Source organism: Rhopilema esculentum, chromosome 4 (assembly GCF_057945365.1).
Source record: "Rhopilema esculentum isolate cy_ngs chromosome 4, ASM5794536v1, whole genome shotgun sequence".
NCBI classification, from domain to species: domain Eukaryota; kingdom Metazoa; phylum Cnidaria; class Scyphozoa; order Rhizostomeae; family Rhizostomatidae; genus Rhopilema; species Rhopilema esculentum.
Genome location: NC_142818.1, coordinates 7,989,744 through 8,008,264, shown reverse-complemented (window position 1 = coordinate 8,008,264; position 18,521 = coordinate 7,989,744). Strand labels below are relative to the sequence as shown.

Genomic DNA, 18,521 nt, shown 5'->3' with positions numbered 1-18,521 from the left:
GCTGCATAGTGGTGTAAGTCATTTGTATACATGAGATTTGTAGACTTTGTCTTTATCTAGAAATAGATAAATTACTTGGCATCCAATTTCCAAATTTATTTGGTAAGCTGAGAAGATCAACCCACAAATTCCTTAGTTCTACGAAAAACAGACCCCGGGTCTCACAGAAAAGAATACTAAACTTTTAATAAATTATCAGTTTTAGGTGTATACAGCTGAAAAATTCAGAACAAAACTCGAAATTAGCGAATCCTGCATTTACTTGCGGTCTATTTTGATTTACCTAAAATCCCAGTCGAATCAAGATTTTTAAACTAGTTCTTCTAAGTTGTTCTTGAGTTCCTAACTCATCTTTCAAAAATCATTTTGAAAAAAAACTTATTTTGGAAATTATTAAGCTAAGAAGTGAATGCAGAACGTATTACACAATCGCATCAACTTTAACAGGAGGCTCGATAACCCGATAGATTTGGTTGTTAAAGCCTAAAATTATTCTTGACCAACCAGTGCAATGGATTTCGAATGTTTTGTCTTATGTTTTTCGAAAATTTTCGCGTCTGACACTCGGCTCTTTCAACTTAATTAGTATCTCGATTAAAGTCAGTTGCTCTTGACAACAGCGTATAAATTTCGGCAAAGTTCTGTTATTGGAACCAGCAAAGCAAAGAGGAATGAGCTGTAAAGCTGTTTATTTCTCTTTGTTTATTTGTTTGGAACTTGTTTGCAAATTAATGGAAAGATTTTGCATCATGGTGCGGTTATCTCTGTTTCATATTTGTAGTGTCTTCGGCTCTTTTACTCAATTTTGATCATGTGAGTAAGCTAACACGAATTGGTAAGCATGTCAATGAAATATCTTCGTATTAACTTCTATGTTTTTAGTATTGTGCGATCACCAAATGGAGTTTTGTACATATGTGGCAGTTACCAAGAGAAATTGAAAATTCATTCATTCAAAGTTTTACATGTCAGTTTATACTGTGGGCAGTACTGGTTTAAAAGTTTTTGCAAAGGCAGTTAGTTTATGTGTCAGGGCCCACGTCAAACTTTTCTTGCTAACTGTAGGTATCAAATCCCCCTTTAGGTATTAAATAGTTAACCCCCTTTTTGGCCCCCTCCCCCCCCCACTTAAGAATCAGTGGCGCAGGCCCTGTGTGTGCGAGATTTTAGTAAGTTACTCGAGTTCTTAATAGGCGTTAGTAGTTTGAGAGTTTTTGCTAAGTTAGTTTGTGAAAGAGATTGTAAGAATTAACTCACTCAAATTCGTAAGTGTCAGCTTTAATACTGTAGGCATTTGTAGTGTCAAAGTTCTTGCCAGTAGGCCTAAGTTTGTGTAACAGATTTGAGATTTCAGTAAGTCTTTTCGAGTATTAGGAATTTAGTTTGTTGTTTCAGCACTAGCAAGGAGTTCCGGGTGTGGTTTCTTCAACTAAGTAAGTGAGTGAATATAGAGGGAAAATAATTCTGCAATGTGGATGAGGTTTTTCTGTTTGTTTATGAGAACTTAATTGCTCATCTTACTAGACTTTGTGTTTACAGGGGCACAGAAAGCAGGTGAATAGCAGATCCAAAACGATCCTGAACTGTTAAAAGAAGAATAACATTCTGCACGAATTTAGTAATTCAATTCGCAAATTCTTGCTGTATTTGTATTTCAAGAGCGTTTGATCACTAAATTCAAGTTTGCTTTTTTATTTTAATTTCTGGTGCTGCGAATTGAATATAACAGAATATTTCTACAATGGCGCGTTTCAGTAACTTCTCCCTGCTTCTAAGTGAAGGAGAACAAAGACGAATATTTTAAACAATGTCTTTGTACGTGTAAGATTTCAGTCCTCGATTCTAAGTGTGATTTGGCAGCTATAAAGAATATAGGGTCCTGTTTAAAAACCAATTGAGGATAGGGGAATTGAATAAGGGAAGCGATAGACCCTCCTGTGAAGTTTTTCAGAGGCAGTTTCTCTGAAATAGTGACGGTAGTAAAGAATTGTTACGAACATTACCCCCCCTCTCTGTTTCTCTAAAATTAGGAATCCTTTCAACTAAGAATTGATAGGTGGTGGTCCTTACGTCAACTATAAGGAATCGACATAGCAGTTCTGCACAGAATGGGGCTGTACAAAATGATGAAAGGCCTTACTGAACCAAGATCAACTTTTACATAAAGGGATTCTTCGTATTTTGACCCCTAGTGTCTTCTAGTTGCGCATTGGGACTCCTAGCTCTTAGACCTCAGTGTTATTTATCATTGTCCGCTTTTTTTAGGACCAGTAAATCTTTGACTTCTTTTTTAATTGTTTTGCCTTTCGTTTGTTAGTTTAACCTCCTACCCTCAAGCCTAGCAAGAGGTTCCTTTAACCCCCGTTTACAGCCACTTGAATGACATAGTAGTCTTTATTGAATTCTGTACGTCTCCTTTGGGGTTCAAACGTAATGAATTGTAAGGCAAAAAAAATCGCACTTGGGAAAGTTGTTTTCAACAACAATCATGCACAGCCTTTCATTGATTATATATTAGCAGTGGCATTGCAAGACTACAAAGGAAGAATGTATGGTTTACTTGAGTCATCAAACAAAAAATAATTAGTAGATAATGCCACCAGAAACGCGGCTTTAAAAGGAGCTAGCATTGACTGGAACAAGTCAATGCCAATTGGTGCCAAACAAACGCTGTCAACCACAGCCAAAACTAAGGTGAGTGAGTTCTGCATTAACATATGTTCAACCTTCAGCTACCAGAAAAAACTACTACAAATATCTACGAAAGAAAATATTGATATACGTAACTGAACATACTGAACAGCAAAAGAGAAAGATATATTTCTACCTTATTTCTTTGAAGTTGTATTAGGCTTATTAATCAATGATATAAATTTGTAAATTAAGAAACATTTTAATGATATTCAAGGGTTTTATGGTAGATTTGACACCGGTATATGTTGCTTCTTGCTAAAATAAACAATAAATCTAGCAACATCAGAGTATAATGAAAGATGCACGAAGCAGGAAAAACGAAATGCGGACTAACTAGAATTAGTTGAGGAAAAAACACAGAGCGAAAATCGGGCAGAAAACAGAGCGAAGAAAAGTAGATAAAAAGGAAGTAAAGCAAAAGTTGACCAAAGAACTTGAAAAAAGACAGACTGACTAGCTTAATGTAGATGAAATAGGGGAGGGTAAAATGTAGGCTGAAAAAGTGTCATGGAACAGTGTGAATGAAAAAGAAACAATGTTATGGACCGAACAGTTAGTAAACGAAGTAAAGAAACAGCTCTACCATTCCCATTCATTTTATTCACTCGTCGGAACCTTGAAACTAGACCAAAGCTGTCCAGTTTATAGATTTGAAATTTTTCTCATGAAAAATTTGATGAGAAAATTTTGTTTGTTTTCGCTTTAAAAGTGTAATTTCTTCACTAGGTCATACGAGTTGACCTTATTTAGCTAGTTGCAACTCTCCTTTAGAAAGAGAAAAGTTATGATAGATGTAATTTGTTTCCATGGACAGCAATCACTTTGTTTTTCTCTAACGCTTAAAAACATATACAAACAGCCTCAAGATTCAACAGTCAATCTAATCTGCTTTAGTGCTTTGACATCGAGTCATGGGCAGATTTTCTTTTGAAATTTACCCTTTTTTAATTTTATGTTTCACACCTGATTTTCATATTTTTTCTATTCAAGATGTTTTTTCCTGTTTAGAACCAAAACATGATGGCTATATCATTATCAAATATTAAAATGAAAGCGCAATTATTGCACAGAGACTTCTAACAGAATAAATCCATTCTATCTCCTTGAAGTTCCTATTAAAACAGTTTTGTGCAATGAAAACAGTGGCAAAGTAGACATATTAACAGTATTAGAAAAGGCTAGACTTTGTTGCATTCAGCATTTACCAAATTTTATTGACATATGACCAAAAAATTTTAATAGTGCAGATTCCAGAGCAGTGGTGTTGTTGCTGATTCTATAAAGAGATGTTAAAACATAGTGAGGTACAATCGTTCTAAAACATAAAAATATTTAAATATAATGTATAGGTTTAAATATGCTATAAATGAGCAACAACTCCATGACAGGACGATTATAAACATCGAGCTAGGAGGCTGGGTAGTCTGCGGCGCTGACTTTCTTATTGTGAACATTTCTTCTTCCGACCAAATATGCCCCCAAAAGCCCCCTAGATGCATCCTTGATAAGTCTCTCCCTTTTAAGGAATGCTCTACCACATTGGTTCCTCTTCCAATGTTTGAAGACATCCTTTCCCTTAGGTAAAGCCATCATTTATACTTGCTTGAATCATGTATGGCTTTTCTAAATCAAAAGCCATTCTGAAAGAACAACGAGGCATCCATTTTATACTTGATTGTTTAAAGCCATGTAAGTGTCTGGAGCGCTAACCCGAAAACGACTCCTGTACATCCTCAATGCTTTGCCAAACCTCTGACGGGTTTGCAAATGTGTCTAATTAAAACACGATTTTGAATATTAAAACAAAACCAAATTTTCTTACATCACGTTTCAACAATCATAATTTCAAAGGCTATCATTCGGAAAATTTGTATGGCATCTTCTGATATAACTCAAGTATCGATTTGATCTCTTACAACAGGAAAGCTTTTATACTAATGTAGAGAAAACCAATTTTTTATGTAAATTAAAGATCTTCTGTGTTTGATGTTTAGAGTTACAATAAATTGATTGAAATAAACAGATTGCTACTATTCTATGCATAGTTGTAGCTAAGTAAAGGGAATGTCTGATAAACGAAATGTGGTATGAGATTACGGAAGCTTTCAAAAGCTTGCATTGTGCTTGAAGTCCTGTTTGAAGGATGCAATATGCTTTCATAAACTTGTTATCAAGAAAAGGGTGTCATAGAAGCCACAGCCTAGCAATTCTATATGTAAAATTAATTCTATATTCCTTGGTAACCAAATAAGCAAGTGTCATGTTAGGTTTAATACGAAATCGATTTTTTGTTATTAGTTTGTTGTTCTTTGTAGCTGGTTTGAAAAAGTTTCCACGAATTAAACACTTAATTAAAAGAAGCTACGGAACTTTTAAATAAGTGATTGAAGAAAGCAAAACATGTTCTCTTTGTTCTTCTTGTCGGCATTTCATTCATAAAACAAACTCAAAATTATGTGCTGCTTCTTAGCAAACAGTCTTTGTTTGAAAGGGAAGTCAACAAGGTCACTCTTGCTGACCTCTGCTTCATTTGTGACATGGCAAAATGCATTGTGTTGTTTTGCATTTTTGCGATCGTTATAAAAGACCATTGCGACCGAATCCAAAACTTTTAGAAGACAACTGCTGCATCTTTGGTAAGGAGTTTAAAGAAGGTGACTATCTAGCATTTTACAATTGCGTTAGTAGCTATGTTAAAAAAAGCAATGTTTCCAATTCTATGTTTATGTCTTGCATGTATTTTCTTGATGCCAATAATCGTTTTGATATATAAACATTTCTAGCTGATCCTTATCTTCTCCTGTTGGAATTGCAACAATGATGACTTTTGCAGTTTTTGTTGTGTATGCTTTTGGATTGTTCATGACCGTTAAGTCGGGTAAGTTGATTTTGTCTGCTTTTCTACAGCATATTCAATATATTTTTAAAACATTATAATCAACGCTCTGACTGGTAAGGGAATATATACAAGTTTTATTCTTGCAATGAAAATTTCCTTTCATTCAGAAACAAACATTTGCTTCATTCATTAAAATATTTTTACTCCTTAAAAAGACAAGTAAACAGAAAGCTTTTATTCTTCTAAGACACTACCCTTCATCGTCCTATCAGATAGCTAATGTAGGGCCCACGCCACAAATTTCAAGGTGAAGGGGCCCTGTTCTATAAATCGAACTTGAATTTAGTGCTTCAAGACAGGGCCTCTATGGAAATGTTTTTGCTTACCAAAAAGTAGGGGATCATGGCCCTTCCGGCCCCCTGGTGACGTGGGTCCTGCATTGGTTTTTGGGTAAAAGTTTGATCTCAAAGTGTGCGTGTTCCTTGTCTTGACAAATTGGCTACCAGTGTTGAAAAAAACTTTTGCTAGTAATGGATGAAGATAAGACTCTGAAATACAATGCAAGTGGTAGCCATTTTATTATATTTCAGACTTTGCTGGTGAATGTCTCTTTGCCCACAATGTGGCAAGAGGCCAGCATGAAGATACACCAGACCTTACATGGGATGCAGACCTTGCAACCTCTGCTGAAAGCTATGCCCAAAAATTGGCATCAGATAACCAAAAGTCAGGTGGCAGCAGTTACCTTATGGACCATTCACCGGCAGCAGGACGCGACTATGGGGAGAATATCTACATTGGCAATTCAGGAGGGCTTGATGAGAGGAAAATTGCCAATGCCATGTATTTCTGGTAATAATTCAAAATGTAAAATGCATCATCATAAATGTTATGTAGCGTATAGCAATCACATAATTTTTAGCGTTCACTAATTTTTAGCGTTGCAACGAATAATCGATAAAAATGTAGAAAATAAGAAACACCACAAAACACCGAGAACAAACAACAATAAGCACAGGCAAATTAATAATAGCTAATATTTCGCCCGGTCATAAAGGGCTTCAACAGGGCTTCATCAGAGCAAAAGTAAACGGGCTAATCAATTTACAAATTTGAGATTAACGATCTTGGAGTCGGATTGGTGGGTGTGGAATGGTGTGAATACAGCGCAGCGGAGAAGAAACAGGTAATGAAACTAGAAGCTGCAAGGGTGGCGAGTGATATGAGCAAGTGTGTTGTGGTGCCAGAATGAAAGTGCAATGACGATGGATGACGGTAATAATAACAATCAAAATAAAGAAAGATTATTTTTGATTATGACAAAAAATAGTTGTAATATCAATAATATTTAGGTGGTAGAAAAATAATGACATCGTAAGTGCTGTAAGGTTAACGGTTAGTGGTTCTGTTCATGCCGTCGGGTGTGAGAGAGTTTCCCAAACCAATGAAGCATTGCTCTTTGGCTCTTCGAGCACTCTAGCATTTGTCATTAAGTTGCAGTGTAATTGTGAGCTCATAGTGTGGTTATTGATTGTATGTTCTAGGCTGCTAAAGTATTAAACCATGATTTAATACCTAAACTCTTGTAAAGATTTGAAAAGCCAAGATTCAGCTATTATATCTACTAGAAGGTTATTTTATCCCTAAAAGCCTTCTCTGTTATCGCTTATCATCTATTATCTTAAAATGCGCCCCTATTTATGCATCACAAGCCACAAGTTTGCTCAGCATTAAGCGCTTTGCCTGTTTACTGTTAGGTACTTGACAAAAAAGTGGGGATGCAGGAAATTTCTAATGAAGGGGGAGGAGTTAACAGAATGGATAAATGGCATGAAAATATTTTGTTATAATATGACGCATTATAAATCCCTGAGAATCTGTACAATTTTCCCATACTGAGATGTGCTATCTTAACAAATCGAGTCTGAAGATAACCAAGATGTTCCAATGCGATTAAGAGAATCCTACAAAAATGACAATAACAAATCAATAAGATTTTCTTAGTTTGCACCTAAGAGGAAATCATTTGCATTTTCAGGTACCGAGAAGGCATTAAGTACAATTATGAAAGCATTGCTCCATGGACCTCTACCGGCCACTTCACACAGGTATGAAAAATGCTATTTATCTCGTAAAGGTCCGCGTTAATGTTTCCAATGTTTAATAAATCAAAGCCAAGGCTGAATGGAAATCTAATATGGTTGGCTACACTGAATCCTCTTGCTACATTTTTCCACACTTTGTTTGATGATGATTTGAATATCGGTTTAGTTGCTTTGTTCTTTACAGAAACCTTCAAAGGTCTATAAGGAAAGAAAACTCGTTTAAAAGCAAATTTTTAACTGTGTTGGCTCTCAGCATGAATTCTACGAATCACCAATGAACAAACGTTTGATTTGACAAATTATTGCAAGCAGCAATTTAGATGAAATATGATGCATAGACATTCTATTTGAATATCACGTTTAGCTTGAAGTGGTGTTTGAAAGTGAACAAGACAGAACACCATGGAACTGCCATAATTTTAACTGCTAGAAAGTGACAAAAATATCTTAAAGCACATTTGATGTTCTATTAGCATCGAATTTTGATATCCAACTATAGTATTGATGTCCTAATTCCAAGGATTTATATCTGTAGCTTTAATAGTAAAAGAATCATGTCTGTAGCAAGGTTGTGATGCTAAAGATATACGTAATATGAATGGTACATGATATTATGCTATAAAATGCCCATTATTGGCTTACCTGTGCCTTTCTAAAAGGAGATGAATCACGATTGAGGAAGAAATATATTAAACAAAAATTTCAATATCGTCGCAGATTTTAAGACCATATCTAGCAGAAGTAAGGATGTTACGATTTCAATGCACAGTGCTCTCCAAAAGTCGCCATTTACTTCTTTAGGGGAAATTAAGCTTATATTCAGTTATTCGAGATAGATTCATAAACGAAAACAATCTTCATTCAGGTCATCTGGAAATCAACTACAACTGTTGGCTGTGGAAAAGCACTATATTACAAGAACTTAAGAATACACACAATTATCGTGTGCCAGTACAAACCAAAAGGCAACACAAGCATGCAGTTTCTTAAGAACGTCATGAAATTGAAGGCAGGAGGTAGATATTAGTTCTGTTACTTGGGAGATATACTTTCTATTTTGAAAGCAAAGCGACATTCATACTTTGCTAGTCACTCTTAAAAGTGCTAAGCCTTTATAGCTTGATAATTTGTTAATCATTTAAAAAAGAAGGCGAGTGCGATTGTAAATTCAATTAATTCATTTAAAGTAATGAAGATGTAAAATCTTTCTATTAAGAATGTTTGACGCAATTTGACATGATCACAGTGCGAAAAAATTATCATATGTTAAGAACAACTCTCGTTAATGTCATTTAATTATAATATGAAACTTCAATCTGTTTTAGGAAAAGAAAGTCTCTCCGTTGAAGAGCTAACAGGCACAGGTAAAATCAAGCTGTAATTTGCTTCTGCTCAACCAACAATATTATCGGCCAGTCAATGATTGAAGTTAATGGAAACTTTCTCTTAGTGATTCTTCACCAGAATGCTTTCTATTTTTCATTTACAGTAATCGAAATAAATCATATTCCACATGTTAGTCTAAGAAGCTCTTCTATGCTGAGCTCATTATAAAGTAATTATTATTGTTGGGAGGGGGATGGTGGAGGGTGCGAATTGGTAAAAAGCTTTCATTCGGTAAAAGGCATTTTTTCGTAGTCAGTAGTAATCAAATAACGCCAAGATTTTACTTTATCAATCTCTTTATCTTCTTTTTCTTAAAGATAAACTCCTAATTTTAAAAATGGGCGTTTCCATCATTTTCCAGTAAACTGAAAGGTGTGGCACAAAAATTGAATTATTATCCAACACCCTCCCCCGATTCTTGCAACTTAAATCCGTCCCTGCCCGTAAATAGGTACATTTGTAAACAATTTAGCATTTGGTCAATGCTTTAATGATTCCACTTCTGGTCAGTGTCTAAATAAGACTTCTCCACAAGAACAGACTAGTTAAAGAGTATTCTCAAGGAAGTTGAATACGATGTTTAAAGATGCTAAACAACTTAACGCGAATGCTAATAGCATTATAAAATACCAAGAAAATATCCATAGATTTTTTGGTTGTCTTATAATTAAGAAAGGAATTTTTATTTTGATTATTGTGTTTAGCTGGAGGTGCAGTTGGTGGCTGTGCTGGAATTGATCTTGTACCACTGGCTTGCAATGGCATGAAACCATACTGCAACGACGCCAGCAACCCGTTTCTCACAAACTATCTTCAGAAAAATTGCAAAAAGACCTGTTATTGCTAAAGAGTAGGTTTTTTCCAAACATTCGTTATTTGTTTCTCTTTGATATCCTCTGTCAACCGTTGTAGCGCTTCCAGCGTCTACTTCGACGTGCAATCTTCAAATTTTTAGTTACCAAAGGTTTATTCGCTTAGGTCATCTGGTCGAAGCAAGCAATGTTTTTTACTGTACGTTGAGTAAAACAATTACGTCTGCTGTCTATTGCAACAAATATATTTCAGTATAAAATTCAGTATATTACCGCTCTTACTGATTGAAGAAATAAGGCTCTGGGCTTCCCTTGAAGTTTCAAATGTTAAACTATTGTCGGTTATCAATTATTGTAGACAGCGAAGTCCAGAAACGTGTTAGCTTACCTTCTGCACGGTCAATGACCCTATGACCATCATGCTCTGGTAGACAGCATAGGAGTTGGTCTCAGAGCCACACAACAGTAAATTTCGCCACTGAACATTTACTTTATTATAAACTTCTGTCAGCTCAGTTCATTGTCTGTGTTTTGCCTTTCCCGAGTCCCTTTGTCTGGTAGAGTTAGGTAGAATTAAATGAAATCCTTTAAAAAAAGTATTCAAAATGCACGATGGGGGATAGCTGTAGGTTAACAACAGCTAGAACTTGCCAGAACCCTAACCTGAGTTACCAAGTAAATCTTGCTTGCTTGATTGCTTGCTCGCATGCTTGCTTGCTTGCTTGCCTGCTTGCTTGCTTGCCTGCTTGCTTGCTTGCTTGCTTGCTTGCTTGCTTGCTTGCTTGCTTGCTTGCTTGCTTGCTTGCTTGCTTGCTTGCTTGCTTGCTTGCTTGCTTGCTTGCTTGCTTGCTTGCTTGCTTGCTTGCTTGCTTGCTTGCTTGCTTGCTTGCTTGCTTGCTTGCTTGCTTGCTTGCTTGCTTGCTTGCTTGCTTGCTTGCTTGCTTGCTTGCTTGCTTGCTTGCTTGCTTGCTTGCTTGCTTGCTTGCTTGCTTGCTTGCTTGCTTGCTTGCTTGCTTGCTTGCTTGCTTGCTTGCTTGCTTGCTTGCTTGCTTGCTTGCTTGCTTGCTTGCTTGCTTGCTTGCTTCCTTGGCAGTTTAGGTAAACTACCTTTGAATTGTTTTGAAATTGCTGAAGCAACTTTTATCTTTTGGCAATGGTAAACGACTCGGACCATTCGGACTTAGGGAATGCTGTCCAAACACCAAATGGTTGCTATCAATAGTTCTAACGACCAAAAATATCGCAAGAACACAGCATAATATAGCTACATTTGTAACACAAGGTACCGCATGGCTAAAACTCAATGAGAGACATTGTCACTTAGAAGCATTTTACATTCGTGGGTTTGGTTACTGCAGAATGTAGCACAATGTGATGCTTTAAACCATCGCTTCTCAGATGCTTTTAGTGATTGGCAAAATATTGTTCAAAAGTGCAATAGTTATTCATAGCTGGCAAGTACATCAACTTTTAGTTGGGGTCTCAGGCATTTAGGGATAAGATAACAATAGAATTAACGAAAGGAACAAAGTGTAAATTAATATAGAGCTATAGACAGAAAGCGCCATCTGTTCAAACCAGCACCAAACTATTTCGATCAGCTAAACCATCACAAACAGCCAAAATAATCTTTACTATTTTCATAATTGTTTATCAATCCCAACAGCAACCGACGACCAAGCTTTTCAAATGCAAATTAGGAAAGATTGGCAGTTATCAATGTTTATATTATCAAGGAACAAATTCTTCATGTGATATTTATAAAGCTGGAATATCGTGTTTACACCATTTTTCCTTTTTTAGGACATCACAAGATCATATCATCATTCTACTGTCTGCATTCTTTAGCGATTCATTAAAATTAAGATCTTGAAACATGTTGATGAGTTGTCATTTTTTGTATTTGTCCTTGTCATCAAAAATTTGCGGAGAACCGAATGTGAAAATCTCTGTGAATTGCGATTTTATCCTAAAAATCGTATTTAAAAACTCTACTTGCCAATATTTGCACAGTATTGTTATATTTTCCAACATTGTGTTTAGTTAGATTTGGCAAATCTAACAATGTTAGACACAAAGTATAGTTTTTCTTTGCGAAGGTCTAATTTTCTTTTAAATAGCAAAGCTGGTAATAAAAGTTTTTCGTTTCCTGAAGTAGCATTTTGCATTTCCTCTGGTTTCTGTAGAGTAGCAACTAGCAAAGTAATGAGATCTATGAGATAATAAAGTGTATTTTCAGAATTCACGAGTTTGGAATTTTAGTCAACAGAATACCTTGGCATACCTTCAACTGGGCAAAATTAGTCAAATCGAAAACAAATTGGCTGAGATTAAGCAAGTGACCACGGGGGCTCACTTTTAGTTAATAGTGTTTCAGTATCTTGAAAAAGACAAAATAGAAAAATGATGAAAGCGACGAAAATCATTTTATAACTCATCACATCACTAGCATTTGACAATCCATATTAATTGACAATAACAAATAATGTAAACAGTAGGAAATATCTAAGGTTTAATTAAAAATTTAATCAAATCTTTCGTATTTCTTTCATGTTTACATAGGATGGTCTTGTCGATTAACACGGAATGCAAATGAAGGTACATGAATTTTGGTCACATGTTCCTTATATAGTTATTGATGAAGCTGTAATAAGCATGCTCTATCAACAAGCAATCATTTGAAAATGAAAGCCTGTGCTCACAAAGCCATATTTGGACCATTTAGTAACATCATTAAATTTATAGAATTATGATCATTATTTTTGTTATCATTATTATTACTATCACCGATACCTTTCTGCCAATGACAAACGGAAAACGTCTTCCATGAAAACAGATTAAAACTGCTGTGGTTCTTTATCTCTAGTTCCCTATATTCCTTACTACCAGGACGGATTTACCGGGGTTGTGCGACATACTACTCCCACTCAATATTTTTTTACCCTTCAGTAAATTTCGATTCGATTCAGTAAAAAGCATTTTCTGATAGCCAGTAGTAGCAAAATGATGCAAAAAGTTACTTTATATATCTTCTTATCTTCTTTACCTTAAAGATAAAAAATTGAATTTAAAAATAGGCGTTTCCATCATTTTTAAGTTACCTGAAGGGTGTGGCGCCAAAATCTAATCACTATCTAATACTCCCCCAATCTTTGCCGTATAAATCTGTCCTTTCTTACTGCATATCAAAATTTTTAGAGTCTTTATGCGCGTTATGCTCGTATTCTCTCAACTGCAAGTTTCAACTGATGCACCGTTACAGAATTGGATTTCTCTTTCATGAATCTTATAAAGATTACTATCCCCTTTCTGCGTTTTCATGCTCATTTTGCAACAAAGCCATCACCTGTCTTTCCGTGACTTGAGCGCTTTATAAATAGGTAATTAGAAGATTTGAAAGCCCTTGGCATAGCCAGGACGTATTTAACTGGATATACATGTTCAATAGCATAACAGAACTACAAGTTGTCTAAGGTGTAAGTTAAGCAAAAAAATGATTGAAACGAGAATAAAAGAATCCATCTGAATTCCAATCATTAACAATTGGTGATGATATTGATATTAAAAAAGATGATAATAAATTATTGGCCTTTTATATAAACAATTCCAAGTTAACAATTCTTTTCAAAATAATCATAAACAATGGAGTAATCTTCTTTGAATTAAATTTGATGTAAAGCTCAAATTTGATACACATATCGCCATGATTGCAAAAAATCTGCTCGCAGCTCAGTACCATTGAAAGATTAGCTAGATTCATTGGGAGCAAAGAAAGAGAATTTATCATTACACATTTATTTTTTGTGTAATTATATCATTACACATTTGTCCGATAAAATCCATTAGGCATTCTCTGCTGAATTGCTAAATTAGAAGGCATATTATATGCTACTGCGAACGTAAAACAAAAATAAGATATTATCATCGCTGTTATTCCGCAAAATTGTGTTGTTTGAACTTGCTCGCCAGATCATTTTATGGCGAGAATTAATTTATGATGATATATAAGGAGGGTTCGCCCATACTTATCCACTTTCTTCTCTGGTTAACCCACATGGCTCTAGAAGAAATTTTTCCAATCAGTCATCTTAATTTACTAGCTATGACATCCTTACCAAAAAATTTGTGTAGAGTTTTATCCAAACCAAAAATGTTGTGTAGAGACAATCAGGATTCATTTGAAAGAAGCTAAGGTTTTCATTTTTGATCACCCGACGCCAACTGTTTACGAGAAACGGTACGCTTTTTGTACTTGGAAAGCACATATTTTGTTCCTCTTCTCCTAATTTTTTTCAAAATCTTTTCGATGTTAAATGCTTATGGTGGAGATGTCTTTTTAAAATTTTAGCTTGGGGAGATTTGCATCTTCGGCCCGGTGGCATTTGGCGCACATTCAACAGACAAATAACGAGGAATTAAAATCGTGCTATGCGCGACAATGAATTTCATAATCAGATGCTGTGGCTATATGCAGATTTTCAGATCAAAAATTTTGCGAGAACCAATCTGTGTATAGCGAGACTTTCCTAAAATTTCCAAAAACGTCTTTTAAAATTCTAAAATTCAATGAAATGAAAACTCTTTACACCTATTAACTATAGGTGCATAATTTTAAGTTCATCTATCAGAACCCGCTTTTCAAATAAATTGACAAAATCTTTTCGAGGAGGAAACTTTTAGTATTTACAGAGCAGGTCGTAAGTTGAAGAAAAATGTGAAGGTGGAAAAACTTCCAATAAAGATATACAGTGTTTGTCAAATGACAAGGCAGGTGAAACTGTCGAAAGTAAACAGTTTATCACGTCTTCCAGGGGGGTTTAGAGTTGGTATTTAAAAGCTTTGGCCCTTGCCGTAAATTGTGAATTATTTTTACGGCAACATTTGCATGCGTAGTAGAAATGCTATGCTTGATAAAAAGAAATTTCAAGGAGGATAGATTCTTGATGTTTTTAGCATCGTCTAAATTTTCCTCTCAGCTTTGGTCAACCCGTCAGCCAAGCCGATTTTTCATAAAGTTTTTAATTAAAGCTACGAAAAGGAAGCAGCTGGACCATTCGCTGCACATATGCATTGAAAATGCCTTCTCTTTCAAGCTGTCAGTCTTCTGATTCATTTGAACTCGGTGAAGCAGGAAATCAATCGAAATACTTTCAACGAAAGATCATTTGGAACATGTGATTTGTTCAAGAAAGAAAGGAGTTTGCCAATAGGTATAGTCTGGTGCATTTGAATTTTTTTCAAGTGCCAGTAATCAAGAAGACAGAGAATGGAAGAATCAACGAAAAAGATAATCGCTATTTGTGTCTGCACTATAAATGCAGCAGCAATCTTGTGCAATGTTCTGGGTGTATATCTGATAAGTAGACTGAAACACCTAGCCTCGAGTCAAGTAAAGATTATTTTAAACATTGGTGTCGTCGATTTGTTCCTGTCCAGCCTTACAATCACAATAACTGTGCTAGACATGTTGGGAAGAAATTTGACAGCTGACAACGAAAGTATATACTTCTGGGTGATCAGAACAAGTTGCTACTTTTTTTGGTTCTCGATGTTTTATCTTCTGACTTTGGAAAGACTTATTGGAGCGCATTTTCCATTCAGACATCGTCGTTTTAGCACGCCGAAGAGGTTCCGAAATGTCATTTTTGCCTGCTGGGGAATACCGATTTTAATTGGCCCAATCTTCTGTTTCAATGAACCTCGCACCCTTCGGATCATTATTGACAAATACGTTTGGGTGGTTCTTGATTCTCTCTTTATTGCCTTTTTCGTGTCTACTTATCTGTCAATCTTCTTTAGGAAACAAAGAAGTGACAAACGCTTTGGGCTCAGTAAACGTGGGACAGGGAACCAGAAATTCTTTGGTGTCACTACAGCAATGTTGGCTACATTCCTTGTTTTTGAAACATTTCCATCTATTGCAAGCTCAATGCTGTTTATGACAAGTGAAGACACACGAGAGTTCTATCAGCTCGCATTTGAACTGTGCTGGAGTTTAAACCTTTTGGCTGATCCCTTAATCTACATATTCTTGATGCCAACGATTAGGAGGAGTCAAATTAGATGTTGTTGTCATTGGCAGAACAGCGTTAATTCTGAGAGACAAGCATCGGTAGTTTCACGCACACCAGTTGCAGCTAATGAACTGGGGCAAGCACATTCAGCCAAACGCGCCGAACCTACTAGCATTCGGGAAAGATATATTGATACTGGAACAGCATATACATCGAGGTTTAACGACCAAAGAGGACAACAGAGTCCATCACAATCGGGCTTAAGAGAAATTCAAATTATCGAGATACACGGCCTAAAATAAATTATTTAGCCCCTGCAACTTCGCTTTCGTGACGCTAATCGAAAGTTATCGTTCAACACCAACTTTCCACCACTATTCGGTAGCTTTCTTTAACCTTTCCGTCACAACAATTCATTGATTTCTTTTCCTTAGGGTGAAATATTGAAATTGAATCTAGCATAAACAACAACTTTGATTTTGATATGACAGATTCGAGGTAAAAAACATTTCTCAACGTTATCAGGTCACCTCTGACTCAACATTGCAATTTAAATGGATAGTATAAAGCGAAATAAAAAGTACTAAACTTCACAACACAAAGCAGTGGTGCCGTGGAGGGGGCTTAGGGGGGTTTAACCACCCTTGTCAAAATTCAGAGCAATTTCTTATCAGTCTTTTGTGTCATCGAATAGTTTGAATGGTTTCTACACACAATGGATAGTCTTTAGCACAGTTTATTGGGTGTCGTAAGAGTGTGGGTGTGGTCACTTGAATTTCCCTACAGTACAGCCCCTCCTCGTAGCTTTTCAGGAAGACACCCCTGACACAAACAATATTCAAGACGGAACAGCTCGTTTCATCGTGCAATAACTGTTTCATATGAACCGATTTGCGTGAACCAACAAACCGACTGCACTCTAAAATCATTTTGTTAGCTTCTTCATTGGATTTTCAACTATCAAAAAGCAACAAAGTGATCTTATCGCATCAATTCCAATTTTATAGACTTTCCCTAACCTGTACACTTGTTTAGTTGATAAATGCATTATAGCACCTAGAAATGACAATTCTTGCAAAGACCTTTAGAGACAAAGCCCCTGTTCCATTCTGCCAATCAAGCAACTTCTTCTGACATTTTGTTATTGCTGTTGCATGCTCCTAGGAACACATTCAAGTACAAAAAATGAATGCATTATCACAGAAGAGATTAAGTGTTCTGTTGCATAATGGGAATCATACCAAAGACAGCATCTGAATAAATGGGAAGAAGCAAATAGCAAACAAGGAAAGTTTAACTAAATGTTAGCTCATTATCAACAAATCATCTTAGTAAGGAATGGATTTTTTTCATGGTTACCCAAATAGAAACTTCAAATATTAGAAGGACTAAATTGACCAGCGCATAGAATTCTTTCCGCGTACTTATGTGCTAACAAAATAACATGTTGACCATGGCTTATAATCTTTAAGACCACGCAAAATTTCCTTCACAGAATTTGCAATAATCATTATGAAATCCATTTTTTGGTTTAACGTTAGCGTTTTTCACAGCACAATGAAATAACTTTAAGTGAAGAATAAGCCAAAAATGTCAAAAATCGAGAGCGTTAAGATCAATGAAGGTTTTGAAATTGGTGCATTACATGATCATGAACAACCGAGGACATGGGAAGCATTATGAACCTTAAGGAAGTTTCTTTAAAGTTCAAGATAGGTAACATTTTCTGGCTAAGTGGTAGTGCTATCGAGAGATTTCGAAGGCCCTAGCGAAAAACAGTAAGGTGAAGCCCCATGCAATCGAAGCAAGCAGAAAATTTTACGACCACACTCTTTAGTTTTGCTTACAATCCACTTCAGAAAACTCTTTAAAGTCATTTTCTTGCAATCGTTTAAAACGTTGTGCACCCTTTAGCCATATGTTTATTAATTTGATTAACTGCCTACCTAAAATAGGATTCAATATCTTTAAGGCCCCTTCAACCTGGAGGCCCTAAAGCAGTCCTCCATCTCTTACCCGCTCTCGGCGGCCCTGATTGTGAGTTAAATTGTTTTGATGTTTCTAAAAGCAGATCGCATGCAAAAATTTTAGATCATGGCCCAAATCGTCACCCCCTTTTCTCTTTGCACATTTCGTAAAACCTCTAAGCATTTCAAAGGTACTTTTTGGTTATGTTATGAGTTTTGATTATGAGTAGGTTAAAACACTTAATACACTTTGGAATTTCTTCTCAATTCACTTCTTGTAAATATATGTATTAGATATATCGTATTCAAATCTATATTTGTATCATAATTTAACGAAATACCGTTAGTGAGAATAATAAATCTAGGTGAAAAATCAGCATATATATATTAATCTCTGCGATTATTTTATTTATAGACTGACTCTGACGAAAATAATAAATTGTCAAGAGATAAAGAAACCACGGGTTTGGGAACATAGCGACTTTTTTCTCATTTAATTCCAGCTGGAGATTGCAATAGAAGGCAACATTTTGCACTTTTTAATTCTTTAATACAGGGATCAATTAATGGTAAGTACAAACACAATTGACCCAATTTTACATCCAAATTCGATAGATGATGTAGTGCATTTTAGGGCAACAAAGATTTTGATGAAATATGACATACACATGAAAATTTTCGACTTTAATCGTTTTCAATAGATT

At 35.7% G+C, this 18,521-nt stretch overlaps 1 protein-coding gene across 3 annotated transcripts; it reads left to right on the top strand.

Moving 5' to 3' along the window:
- Window positions 1-2,540: 2,540 nt before the first annotated feature.
- On the top strand, window positions 2,541-18,368 carry LOC148960375 (uncharacterized). Of its 3 annotated transcripts, none has more exons than XM_089114745.1 (8): window positions 2,541-2,694; window positions 5,478-5,572; window positions 6,124-6,385; window positions 7,572-7,641; window positions 8,504-8,654; window positions 8,964-9,002; window positions 9,729-9,874; window positions 11,640-11,719. In XM_089114745.1, exons 2-7 carry the CDS (start codon window positions 5,512-5,514, stop codon window positions 9,869-9,871), a joined length of 726 nt encoding a protein of 241 aa, XP_088970871.1. In that variant the 5' UTR covers window positions 2,541-2,694; window positions 5,478-5,511; the 3' UTR covers window positions 9,872-9,874; window positions 11,640-11,719. The 3 variants fall into 3 exon arrangements, with proteins under 3 accessions (XP_088970871.1, XP_088970872.1, XP_088970868.1); XM_089114746.1 differs by lacking the exon at window positions 2,541-2,694 and adding an exon at window positions 5,210-5,348; XM_089114742.1 differs by lacking the exons at window positions 2,541-2,694; window positions 5,478-5,572; window positions 6,124-6,385; ... (1 more) ...; window positions 8,504-8,654; window positions 8,964-9,002 and having other exon boundaries at window positions 9,861-9,874; window positions 11,640-18,368.
- Window positions 18,369-18,521: the final 153 nt, after the last annotated feature.